The sequence below is a fragment of the Anopheles merus genome, unplaced genomic scaffold, assembly GCF_017562075.2.
Source record: "Anopheles merus strain MAF unplaced genomic scaffold, AmerM5.1 LNR4000233, whole genome shotgun sequence".
Classification (NCBI taxonomy): domain Eukaryota; kingdom Metazoa; phylum Arthropoda; class Insecta; order Diptera; family Culicidae; genus Anopheles; species Anopheles merus.
The window spans coordinates 46,490-59,907 of record NW_024427813.1 but is presented as its reverse complement, the minus strand read 5'-3'; the positions used below and the strand labels follow the sequence as shown (position 1 = coordinate 59,907).

General features: G+C 47.5%; 2 protein-coding genes across 2 annotated transcripts; both read left to right on the top strand.

Moving 5' to 3' along the window:
* The first annotated feature begins 426 nt into the window (after positions 1-426).
* Positions 427-1,316, top strand: LOC121601942 (basic proline-rich protein-like). The gene is made up of 2 exons (XM_041930741.1): positions 427-499; positions 586-1,316. Exons 1-2 carry the CDS (start codon positions 427-429, stop codon positions 1,314-1,316), a joined length of 804 nt encoding a protein of 267 aa, XP_041786675.1.
* An 8-nt stretch (positions 1,317-1,324) lies between these two features.
* LOC121601941 (serine/threonine-protein kinase ATM-like) lies at positions 1,325-11,075 on the top strand. The gene is made up of 17 exons (XM_041930740.1): positions 1,325-1,505; positions 1,562-2,096; positions 2,377-2,383; positions 4,022-4,553; positions 4,618-4,847; positions 4,933-5,292; positions 5,366-5,468; positions 5,584-6,707; positions 6,773-7,109; positions 7,173-7,697; positions 7,772-8,049; positions 8,112-9,059; positions 9,123-9,365; positions 9,431-9,584; positions 9,660-9,952; positions 10,029-10,150; positions 10,210-11,075. Exons 1-17 carry the CDS (start codon positions 1,325-1,327, stop codon positions 10,916-10,918), a joined length of 6,681 nt encoding a protein of 2,226 aa, XP_041786674.1. The 3' UTR covers positions 10,919-11,075.
* The last annotated feature ends 2,343 nt before the right edge of the window (positions 11,076-13,418 follow it).

The window sequence follows — 13,418 nt, the reverse complement described above, 5'->3', positions numbered from 1 at the left end:
GCCCTGAATGACGAAACGTTCGGTGCGGCGGACAAGGGCGACTGGAAGGACATCCACGAGCATCTCGTGCGGCTGGAAAGTTGCAGGAATGGGGGGCGAACCGGTTCCTTCCTTGGGGAGGATGAGGACGACGGGGCAGCAGCGACAACAACAACAGCGAGAGCGGCCGTAGCAGTGTGGTGGCCCAAAGCATTGGCGATGAGTTCGCGAACAAGCTATGGCTGGATCCGAGCATCTGGGGTAGCCCGGCGAAGGTTCCGGCTCCGGTGCAGCCACCGTACAGCGATTATAGGCCAGCGGTACGCCATTTTCTGCCCTGCCACCACAGCAGAGCGCCTTTCGACCACCGGAACCGGCGCATCCGATCGGGGGAGGTGGCCTGCCGCCAAAACCGCCTCCCTCACTGCCACCGGGCTTGTTTCCACCATGAAGATGCTGTCAGTGGAGGACATTGAACGAACCATCATCCAGCATCAGCATCAGCAAAATCAGCATCAAAGTATGCTGCAAAAGCAAATGTCACAGCAGCAGCAGCAGCAACAACAACAACACCAACTCCATTACCATCACAACCAATTTCACCAGCAGCAGCAGCAGCAGACACTGCAACCATTCCGCCACCGGCACCGGTCCCGGCCCAACCACCACCACCAGTGAAAGCTCGCGATCATTTCACACCCGCCAAGGAGGTAAAGAGTATGCAGCCGCCGATCCCGATGATCTCCTCGCCAGTAGCAGCACCACCGTTACGGGTACCACCGGCGCTGCTCACCCCGCCGCTTTCGCTGCTGGGCGCCCGAAACGCCGGCCCCGCTGCCCTGTTCCCGCCCGGACCGTCGCAGGATGCTGAACAACGCGAACCGTCTTCCGCTTGGTTTGCTGCCGTACAACATGCTAGCCGCCCGACCGTACTCGACCCCGATCAACAACCTGGCGATGCATCCGGCATTCCCGCAGCGCTGCTCGTACGGTTCCCCGCTGCAAGGGTTCTGGGTGGCCCCGGCCCGGTACAGATGGGTCCGCCACCGCCGCTACCTCCTCGCCATCCGGGACCAGCGCCGGGTGGGCCGCCGCCATTTTTGATGCAGCGCAGCCCGACGCCCCTGCCGACGAACCAGTTCAACCAGCGGCTGGTGCAGGAAATTCAACAAAACCATCCGCTGCTCGCGTTCAACCGACAGCTCGCTGCGGCCAGCACGCTCAGCGTTTGCGGCAATGGCGTGAACAAAGCAGCCCCGCTAGTAGCCCTGCCAAGGGCGGGTTTTATGAAGCAGCAGCACCATTTCCAGCAGCAGCAGCAGCAACGATCCGAGTAGGCAATGGAATGCCATCGAGCACTGCAGGCGGCGGGCAGCCAGAGGAGCGCGATGAGTACGCAAACATGATGAGCAATCGCAACAAGCAGTGGCTAATCGGGATAAAGCTGACGCAGCTCAACTCGGACGCACCCTACTTTAACGATTACTATTTCACCGTGTACAAGCAGCGGCTGGCAGCGGCGAAGGGCGAGGGCGATAATAGGATCTATCGCGAAAATCAGCTCAACCATCCGTTCACCCAGCGGAGGAGCATGCCCAGCTGCTGTTACTGTCGCTGCTGTCGAAGAACGGCAAGAGCGGGCTGCTCGGCACGAACCGCGAACGTCGCAGTTCCGAATCCCGCTCCAACCCGAACGGCGGTAGCGAGGGAAAGGATGGCTCAGCGCCGACGGGTGGTGGTCGAGCGTATACCCCGCTCCAATTTCAAAATTCGCTCGGCAAGCTGCAGTGCGGTAGTGTGATAGCGCCGCGAAAGCTCATCGACGCCGACGTGATGGGCAGCGACCAGCTGAACGGAAATGGCGTGCCGGCACTTGAACCGCCGCCCGCCGCTATCCAGCGCAAAGCTCGCCATGTGCTGCTGCTTATCGAGACGCTGTACAAGTTGGTGCTCAAGCTGGAAGATCTCGGCAATCCCGTTGCGATCGAAGCGATGAAAGCGCTGCGCGAAAAGAAAATGCGCAAGCGAACCAGCAGCACCGGCAGCGGCAGCGGTGTGGCGTGTTTGTCAGAAGCGGGCGCCAAGATTGGCAACGCATTGATAATTAATCCGAATTGGTAATTTAATGATAGTCACGTAAGATGATTTAACCAACAAATCCCGTTAATGTCGATACTAAGCTTCGGTTTTTTTAATTTAATTAATTGCTCTCAATCTGCTTTTCAATAAGCGAAATATTGCGATATTACCATATACATTTTAATGTGAAAATCTAGAGAAGACTAGTTTTTAGCCTAACACACACCCACACACACACAACCTCACACTTGTAAAGTGTGGCAAGGGAAGAACTGATACTGAGTTGTCGATGATCATTTAATGTTCCTTATTTATTAGGCTTTGCGTATGTAAAACACACGTGTGTGTGTAAAAGGGTAGCGTAAACTGAATTGCGTATACTCTGTCACACGCCGAAATGAATATATTCCATGCTCCTCTCCATATAAACCCCTGTGAACCGAATGGTATCGTTAGATATTGCTTTTGCAAACCGTGTTTATAGTCATTTAAGTTTGGGCACGACATATAAAGCCCCCCCTCTTACCTCCCGGTTAGGTTATTAGGTTATCCGCATGTCGTGCTCGTGCTGATATTTAATTTCGCCCATAGTGTTTCGCGCAAACAGAGCACGTGCGGTTTGAATAGGATTGCAAATCGATCGAATCGAACTCTTTAGTGTAGTGTAAGTTAGTTAACTGGCCAAGGATGACAGACTCGATGTGTACAATGTGGCAGGGGTTTCCCCAGGCGTTCTCATAGCTGTGGGACACTTTATTGACTCTTTCTTAAGTAAAATGTAACGGGAATTGGACTCTATAGCACCCTTGTTGGACATATCCAATAGGAATTTCCAACGAACCTTTCCAAAAAGGGTGCAATAGAGTCCAATTTCCGTCATGTGAAGTTCACTTCCCAATTAGAAAGAGTCAAGAAGTAGTGTCTCATAACTATAACCAGGCTAGAACCCTGGAAAATCCTGTAAACTGCATTTGAGCCACTTTGTCACATCCATCCGCCCTCTACACAATTAAGCTTCACGTGCAATGAGAAATGGAAAGAGTAGCTGTAGACACTGTAAAAACTGTCCGTACCCGCTTACGGCACTATCAAACGAAACATTAAAACACATTCGTCTTCATTCAGTAGTACATAAATCTATAGATACATAATTTTATAGTTGAGTGCATTTACCTGAACTTGTTTTTAGACTAATCTTTCGATAGCTCTTTTTCACGTGTCCGTTGGTGTTTATCACTCACTGAACTTCTTTACACGATTACTTCTTTCCTTTTCAAATGTACTAGCTAGATGTACTATGGCACTGCAATTACTTTTCGGAAAACTTAAAACCTATTACACTACTCACTTGAATTGCTTTGATTTCTCTACCTACTTTCCAATATAAGAACGGTTAAAAAATGTGAAGAGAGCCAACATGCCAAGAAAGCTGTGTAAATGAGCATTTTAGGCTATAATCTTGAACATAAACTTAAACACTGAGCAGCATAAAAAAACTGCAATTGAGTTAAACTATCCATGTAAAAGCTCTGTAATTAAAAAGCAATCAAGCGCAAATTCCGAAACATGCGATAGAGAAAATGTGTCTAAGAAAAATGAACAAAAAAAGGAGATATCCACGATGGAATTGTCGAAAAAGAACAAACAAATAAATCGAACTAATTTTTTTGGGTTTCTTTGTTATGATGCTTATGAACGCGAGCAAAATGGGTCGTTAGTTTTTGTGTTTTTTAGCGTAGAATTATGGTGTAATATCACAATATTAAAGGAGGATTTGTTGTGATCATAGCAACATCGCTAGTTTAAACGAAGTGTAGTAGGCTTTATTGAAATAGAGAATAAATTAGTCTGCATTTTCTTTTCGTACGAACAAGAAGTTCCAACAGGATTTACGGAAAGAAGGTTAAAAGGAGATAAGGGTTATTTTATAAATTCTAAATTATGTTTTTAATTTTCTTTACAGATACAACTTGAAACAAACCACGCCCCACGAACCACGATGGCCTCTTCCTCGTCCAGCAGCAGCAGCAGCAGCAGAATGTCGGTGATGGACCGCGACCTCTGTCTGCTGCTGGTGGAGATGTCGTCCGAGAAGGTAACCGTGCGGCAGAAGGCGTTCAACAAGATGAGCACCATCCTGAACAACCGGGAGGACGATTTTCTCGACTACATGGCATCGGATGCGTTCGAGACGCAGTGGTGCGCGGTGCTGGATGCGGCTTACCACGGCATACAGAAGCAGAGCTACGCCATTACGACCCAGGTGCAGAGCAAGAACCACGACTACGTCGTGGTGCTGCACAAGCTCGTTGAGCTGGCGATGGATCGGGATGCGCCGCAGCTACCGCACAGCCAGCTGATCGGGTGCTTTGTGCGCGCGATCAACGATCAAGCGATGCGGGACAGTTTTGGTGTGTGCTTTCTGCACGTGCTGAACAAGTTCGTGCTGTGCTCCAAGTGGTGCCTAACGCCGGTGAGCTACGAGCACTGGAAAGGTAAGCAGAGGGGTGAAAAGGTTGATTTACTTTATTTAGTATTAAACGGGGATTTTTTTTGCAGAAATTCTGGACTGCTGTTTAGTGATGCTGGATACAGCGCACGTACCAAAGCACTTGGCGGCCAACTGTCTCTCGCTGGCTGTGGTGAAATTTTTAGCCAACTGCTCGATGCAAACACTGCTGGCGGACTATTTGAGCCGGCTGATTGTCCACCTGCGCCAGGCGGTAAACGAGAAGAAAAGTAACGTTTTATGCGATCTGATAAACATAGCTTTGTACATAACAGAAGCGGTAAGTAGCGTTTAGCACCATCTCCGAGGTGGGTTTTTTGCTGTCTCAAAGCTAAACCTAATCACACTTTGATCGCCACGTGCAGATAGCGGTGGATTGTAAGGCGAAGATCATTGCATTCTTGGAGTCGCTCGTTCCATGCACGGTGAAACTTTACAAGGAAGCAAACTTGCGCAAGGAACAGAAAGTGTCACTGTTCCGGTTGATGCATCTGTCGCTGATAATGTTGTACCCGGGAGGAAAATCTCATACCCTTGCCAAACCACTGACCCGAGACGGTTTGCAGCAGGTCGAGGACGATGAAGCGCGAAGGAAAACGTTGCGCGAATATCATTACATACTGACGAGTGAAATGAAGGCACGGGATCAGAGTTCGTTCTTTGGCTCGAATGAGGCCCCTTTTGCTGATGGTTTCATTGACTTTGCCGCCCGGTTGTGTTATACGGTAAGACTATTTGAGTTTTTTTCTGCATTTTTAAAGGGAAAATTACTACTTCTTACTCATCCCTTTTTCAAAGGTGTACTGGAACGAGGATAATTGGAAGGAATCTAGCGGCGAAGAAACGGCCGCAAAGCGAAACAAACAGTTTAACAAACTGCAAAGCATCATGGAGATGGTCGGTACTGCTCCAAATCAGCTTAATTTGCGTTGGTACGATCACGCTTCCTCTTTCATGTAGAAAAGATCATTAATAAACATTTTCCTCCAGGTTGTACATCCTTTCTGCGGTTCTAGACAGATATGAGGCAGCACTTACTAGCGACGACTATGCGCAACTGTTGCAACTGTTGTGCAATGTGCAACCGAGCCTACAATCGCCGCACGAGCATGATGCTTTCTACCAGTGCTGTTCCGTGCTGCTCGCGTTCGAACAAAAGTCAACCCATCGATCGTTGAACACAGCGGCGGCCAGCGGTGAATCGATTGGCGAGCTTTGGGCCAAAATGATAGCCGCTGCGTTCCGTGCCTGCACCAACACCGCCGCAAGAACGTGCGCTAAATCCAATCTCCTGCTGCAGCTATTGATTCGCCATCGAAAGTATCCGAACGTCGGCTTTCTAAACAGCACCGTGCTGGAAGCCTTTTACACCTATGCCGTGGAGAAGACGAACCTTAACGTCGGCACGGTGCTGTCCATCCTGGAGACGGTGGGCAACGCCGAGTGTCTCGGCAGTGTCGACGGTGTGCTGACCAAGCTGCTCAACTATCTCTATCCGCAGACGCGCGAAACACAGTCGAAAGCGATACTACACGCAAAGGAGCGGCTGAGCGCAAAGACGCTGGCACGCATTTCGATCCTTTGCGTGGTGACTACATGTTGCGCAATGGATGAGACAGAGCGGCACACACACGCCGGAGTGCACGATACCTTTTACCGGGAGCGAGACGGGCAGTTGCAAACGCTCGAGCAAAGACTTCGCTACCATAGTTTAGAGGAATTGCTAGCGTTGGAGCAGCACAAAAAGGAAGGGATTGATGCGGAATCACCCCAAGGCAGCGCACGAATCTCTTACAACATAAACGAACCACTGTTTTTGCGCCTGTGTGAGGTAGTAAGCTTCGACAAGCATATCCTGCCCGATGGGAATTATTTTCTAGCCGATGGATTGGCATGCATCTGCGACGATTTGGAGTTGTACCTGGAGATGCTCAACATTTTGCAGCTGCACGCCGCGTACGATGAGCAGCAGTGCACCAGGAGCCCACTGTACAAAAAGGTTCTGCTCAAGTTCGACCTACTAAACGGTGGATTTGAGCGGCTGTTGAAAAACGATGCGGCCTCCACGCTAAATCTCATCAAAACCAGGAACCTTGCCGAGCGATTGTTGGCCATCTTTCGTGTCCCTTACCATCCGTCGGTAAGGAAGCTGCTGCAGCAAACCGAACACACGTTCATTATGCGATGGGCAATCGGGCAGATCAGTCTGAAGGAGGGGAGGATTCGCAGTGCGTGACCGTGTTGCAGCCGGATAAACTGGCCACGGAAGAGCAAATGCAGCGATGTTTCCTCCACGTCGTAGCGGAATATCTGCAGTACGAAGGGCCAAGCCTGAACGAGGCTCACGAGCTGCTGGATCGGTTGGAACTGAATGTGTTCAGCAGTTTGGATTTGTTCTATCTGTTTGATCTGTGTCGAATACTGCTGGCGCAAACTTCCCATGAGGTGGTGGCCGTATGGGTACTGAGAAACCTGGTAGATGTGTGCAAAAACCACTACACCAATCCTGACATTACGGAGCAGATTATCGATCTGTACGGTGGTAAGTTAATTGTAGCTGTGATCAACTGAACTCTCTTCTCAAATTGTGTTTAATCCGTTTCAGCTTTAACCGCCTTCGTGAGCCCGTACGAAGACATGATCCGCAACGTAACGATCGTGCTGTACTCGTTCGTAAAACAGTGCGCCAAACACACGTACTCTACCGAGCTGCAGGTGAAGATACTGGCGCAGGTGAAGTATCTGCTCCGCGCTTACCCGCAGCACATCCGTACGCCAACGCACGAGAGCATCTACAACGGATTGGTGCCGTTGCTGAGCAGCCCAAGCTATCGCATCAAGCTGGAAGCGGTCAGGAATATTCTGCACTTCATGCAGCTCGAATGGTCACATCCTGACCTTTCTTCGGTTCCGTGCAGCTTTTACGAGTTTCAGCTGCAACTGTACGATCAAATTCAGTTCGAGGAGCTACTAGCGACCGACGGTGGGATGGACATGAACGATGAGAGAATGAACGTGATTAGCGGTTGCCTTCAGCTGCTGTTGGGCATCTTTCGCATTAGCTTCATGCTGCGTCGGCGCGCGTTGTGCGATTTTGTGCTGCTCGTTCAGTTGGGAAGCGTAAACGATGGTAAGTGTTGTTACAGCAATAGCTGACAATTAAAGTTTAATTATTGTATAATCATATTTTTGTCCTTCTTCTAGACAAAATGGCAAACACCATACGGCTTATGCGCACCTCCAGCGATATCGACTTCTGCCAGCTGCTTCAAGCTAACCTGGACACCGTACTCGAGCTATGGCTAACCAAAGGGAATCGGTTGCTGCATTTCCCGTTCCGTCTAGCGGGAAAGATCGCCACGATCGAAGAGTTTATCCAACTGTTCAAGAAAAACATTTCCTTCGTCATACTCTGCATGCAGCCGGAACGGTTCGAACAGTTCTGCAAATCGATTGGCGTACAGCAGGCAGAAATGGTGAAGGTATGTTTTCGGTTGGAATGAATTTAAAATGATAAATGACCAATTTTCCATTTCATTACCAGAGTATACTGCCGAAATGTGTTTCGTTCCTTCTGCCCAAGTACGCCAAATGTGAAGGGATGGCGCCCAAGTATGATGCAATAGCTAGTCGGATGCACAAAGCACTTGCCCCTATAATAAGCACGGTAGATCTTAAAGATTACGTGTCGGAAATTATCAAACACCTCACCCACCGATTGAACGATCACGTTGAGCTGGGCAAGCTGTTGGACCAGGACCTGCCAAGCTGCTTCGTTGCCGATCTGTCGCTTAGCAAAGCCACTTACTCGACGGCGCTCGAGCACCTGAAACAGTCGGTATGGGGATCGCAATCGTTCAAGTACACGCTGCTGAGCAATTTGTGTTTTAAAAACAGCTCACCAATTGAACGCACCCTAACGGATGTCAAACGCTGGCTTTGGGCGGCTGATGAACCGGAGCAGAAAATGGTACATCTCTTCCAGTACACGGTGTTTCTCGACCATCTGAAAGAGTACATCGGACAGCAGAAGGAACGCGCGTTCAAACCCTATCTCGTGCGAGATGTGGTGTATTTCCTGTGCAACTTGTTGTCCTCCTTTCCCGCCCTACGACTTGCCACGCTCAACAGCTTCGGGCGGTTCCTGGAGCACGTGGTCGCATCTAGCGATGCGTGCGAGCTGCTCTCGGAACATTTGCACTTCATAGTGTCATCATTGCTGGAGGTGGAAAATGTCGATCCGGCATCGGAGATTTCTCAAAAATCGCTAACTCTGCTACGGTTTCTGATCTTACAACACTCTGCCGCGTTTGCGGGTGCGATCGGTAAGCTGAATTATCTACCAAAGGACGAACGATTCGATCAGTTGCGGCTTGCTATATCGCGCCAAAAAACGATCGGTCATGAAAATGTGCTGCCAAGGGAAGAAATCGCGGCGCTGATTGAGTTGCCCAATTTAAGATACGAAGATTTGGCTGCGCTGAAGATTGTGGTAAGCTTTTGCTGTATTTTGAGTGACTTGGAAGTTATATAATTATTAATTTTTTTATTGTAGCTCACCACCAAAAAGAAAGATCTAAAATTATTGTGCGATGAGCTGAGCGAGCAAAGCGCATCGTCGGGCGCTAATGGGGAAAGCGTGCTTCATCGGTTAGTCTACACTTTGCTGGAAGTTGTGCGCAGCTCCCCGTTCGACAAGCGATCGATGGAAGCTCTCCGATGTTTGAGTGAAATAGGACCGATCGATCTGGGAACAATGCTGTTAAAATCCGACGCAGAAATGATTGCTTACGATACGGTACAGCTTTAAAGCCCTGGGCAGTAGCAATATCAATTAAATTTTAAATTTCTATCTCTCTTTAGATCAACAACTCGAAGGAAGCAATCGAACGATGTGCTGCGGTGCTGCTGAGCGAATTGAACGAGCTGATAACGAACAGAAACGTTCCGGTTGCAAACTACGCCTCACTGATTTGCTACAAAATGCTGTACGGAAAAACATTCCATGCTTTGGCGGGTGAGATTCTAAACAAAATTGCATATAGAAATCCATTTTAAATCTTAACTTCGATCATATTCGTATCTCTAACAGCCAAACTACCAACACTGCACCCATTTTTGGGAACTTCTGCGGAAGAGATCAAACTCTTCACTCGTACCACCGGACGCAGTTTGTCGTTGCGGCCAATGCTTGCCAACGAACGGATCGAGTACAGCGCTTTTGTGCAGCAGCTGTCAGCCGCGTTGCTGTCATTTTTGGGAAATACGATGATTAAAAAGCTGGCCGAACAGGAAACGACATTCGTCGAGAAGCTTGTCCCTTTGCTGGTACAGATAACGATAAAGCAATTCGAAGAGTCAATCATCGATAGCATGGGCAGCTTTGTAAGTGCTCTTGTTGCACAGTAGTAGATGCCACGGATGATAAGGAAACATTTGAATATATCTTCCTTTTTTGCAGATTAATGAGTTTTTCAACGGGTTCGCTGCCATTCAAAATGAGGTTCACAATATTTTCAATGACCCGAAAGCTATTCAACTGATGCTTACCATCGTGGAGTGTGTTCGGATACATAATCAATGGTAAGTGTAATTTACAAATTTTTGTTAATACTTTTCCTAAAAAATAATGTTTGTAATAGCTTTCCACAGTACAAAATTTCCGTTAACTATCTACGAATCGCACAAGCGTCTCAATTCTGTCAGGCACACTTTAAAGCCATCCTGTATGGTGACCTCTGGTACCGGGAGGAAGAGGAGCAAGGCAAGCATGATGCCAAACGACACCCGGAACTGCAAAACATAATGAAATCATGCCATTTGGCGATCGGCGTAAACGATGCAGTTAAATCATTCCTCAACCCAATCCAGGAACGGATGGAATATTACCGTCTACAGCAGAATTACGCCAGATGCTTGGTTATGCAAGATGCAAGCACACCGTGGTCGCAAGATACCGCCCTGGACAGTGCGGGCACACAGAATGCCATCTTGCAAACACTGAAAGACTCCTCACTGTACGGTTTGGCTAGATCGTTACATGTCGCACCGCAACAGATTGATTACGAGTGTGCCTGGCGGCTGTCCGACTGGAATGTACTAGTCGACGCGGACGGCGGTGTTGGTCCCAATGTCCCGAAGAGAGCACCGGCTGCCGGTTCGAGCGCGCTGCTCCTACAGTCGCGATCCTTCGAGCGAGCGCATTACAAAGCGCTCAAGTGTTTGCAGCTGCGCGATGAACTCGCGGTGGAAAGTGCGATCGTGGCAGCGCAGCGTGCCGTTAGCGAACTTTTCAAGCTTACCAGCATCGTTGTTATTATTGTTTTTAATCGTATGAACTGCGGAAACTGAACTACTTGTTGCTTTTGTTTTCGTTTTCGGTTTTGTTCCTTTTTTTGCTTGCTCTCCCTCATAATTTGTTTACTCCGCGTTGATCTGCGTGTTTCCCAATCACTGTTCACGCTTCGGAATCGGAATCCACTATCCGGTCGTTTGCCTTCGGTGGAAGGTGGGGCAATTTTGTGAATTGTTATATCCATTATTGTAGATTTAAAATTAGATTATAGATTAGATTAGATTAGACTAGATTATAGCATATTATAGCATGTAACTGTACGGAGAGAAATGAGAAATAAAACCCGGCACTTCTCGTTGAGCCTTGCAAGTGAATGGATGGTGTGATTATAACAGTTGGCGACGAGGCGGGCAATACATTAAAAAACGAATCGATAATGGCTACATTTAATATCGAGCCGTTTGTGCACGAGAAGTCAACTTGGCAAAGATGGGTTAAGCGGTTTGTTGGTGCTGCTAAAGTGTTTAAAGTGGATCAAGCGGATATGCAGCAGACGCTCCTGCATTACATGGGCAGTGAGACTTACAACGTGCTGTGTGACTTACTCTCGCCGGACGAACCGGAGGCGAAAACGTACGACCAGATCGTCAGCGCGTTAGACGATCATTTCGACCCCAAACCATTGGAAATGGTAGAGCTGTGGAAGTTCCGACAACGCACACAAAAGGAAGCAGAAAGCATCACCGAGTTCGTGGCGGCGTTACAACGTGAAGCGAAAAACTGTGCGTTTGGTGATTATTTACAGAAAGGGCTGCGGAACCAGTTTGTGTTCGGTTTACGTGACAAAATGATACGCGCGAGGTTAATAGGCGAAAAAGACTTAACGTTCGAGAAAGCAAAGCAAGTCGCATTCTCGATGGAAACAGTCAACGACGGTGTCGAAATTTTAGCCCAACGGGCTCAGTCAGTAAACTTTATGGATCGATATCCAGCGCCAAGAAGCAAGCGGTATTGTTTCCGATGCGGCAGTTCATCGCACTTAGCGAATAAATGCGAATACAAAATGAAAGTGTGTGCGTTATGTAAGAAGGTCGGTCATTTACAACGCGTGTGTTTCAAAATGGGGAAAGCACATGGGATGAACAATAAGAAACGAGTGAGTAGGACAGCAAATCTCGTGGAGCAATGCGAAGATAGTGACAGTCAGGATACAGAAGAGGATCAAATCCATAAAATAGATATTTTCCAAGTAGAAAATGTGAAAGATAGCAAAAAAAGTTTTGTGAACGTACAAATTGGAAAATCACCAATTAAGTTCGAGGTAGCCAGTGGTTCACCAGTTACTCTAATTAACGAACACGACAAAGAGAAATATCTTTAAAATATCAAGCTCGTACAAACGGACGTAGAACTGAGAAGTTATTGCGGTGGGAAAATTTCTGTCGCAGGAATGGCTGAAGTGAAAATCAAGACAAAAGAAGGAATAAAGAAACTACGATTGTTCATAGTTGGGGGCAATAGGCAACCATTGTTGGGTCGCGAATGGATGAGAGCCTTAAATTACGATTGGAATAAAATCTTGCATGGTAAACAGTACACAGTGGATAAAATTATTGAATCATCGAATACCAAAATGGTTTAAAAGCAATATTAGACGAATTTCCTGCAGTATTTTTGGACACAATAGGAAAAATAGAAGGTGTCAAAGCATCTTTGCATTTGAAAAATGGGTCAAACCCAAGGTGGAATGTATAATGAGGTGTAGTTATAGCGCTTTTGGCGATCCCCCCCCTGGGCTCCGATTTTGACAGATGGTTTTCCGCTTGTATATGTATTGATGGATTTTTTACGTTATGCATGGTCAATATTTGGTAAAGATCGATTTGGGTGAATATTTTAGTTTATTAGAACACAGCCCGTGATTTAAAATGAAAATTTCCTTCGAGAACTTGAAGCGTTCGCCAAACGCGGAAAATTAACTGTCAGTTTTCTTCGTCGATTCTTCTTCCACCTAGCTGTCAAAACGGGCTTATAACTTGACCTGATATCTTTACGGTCCTTGGTCAAACCCAATGTTTACGTTTTTTGTTATTGTTGTGTCTTGACAGCTAGGGCTACGTTCATCCAGCATATTGTGTGCGTATTTTCACTGGGTGAAGCGTTAGCGTTGCGTTTGAATTGTCGATGTATTAGTGTTAGGTCCGTTAGGCTAAGAACAAAATTGTCAACCATTGTCGTTAAAGGATTCGGAATATACTGACGCGTACGCCAAACGGTCACCTTTAAACCCTGAGCAATTTTCACTGCACTTTAATATAAAATATCACAACGTAGGGCCGATCACGAACACCCAACGTTTCTTAAAGCGCGGCCTCTTCCATTTTCTATTCGAGATACAGTGGAAGAGGAATTAAAGAACATGGTGGATAAAGGCATACTAGTTAAGGTAGAGAGAAGCGAATGGGCGACCCCAATAGTACCAGTTAGGAAAACGGGTAACAAAGTAAGACTGTGCGGAGATTATAAACTAACAATTAACAAAGGGCTATTAATTGA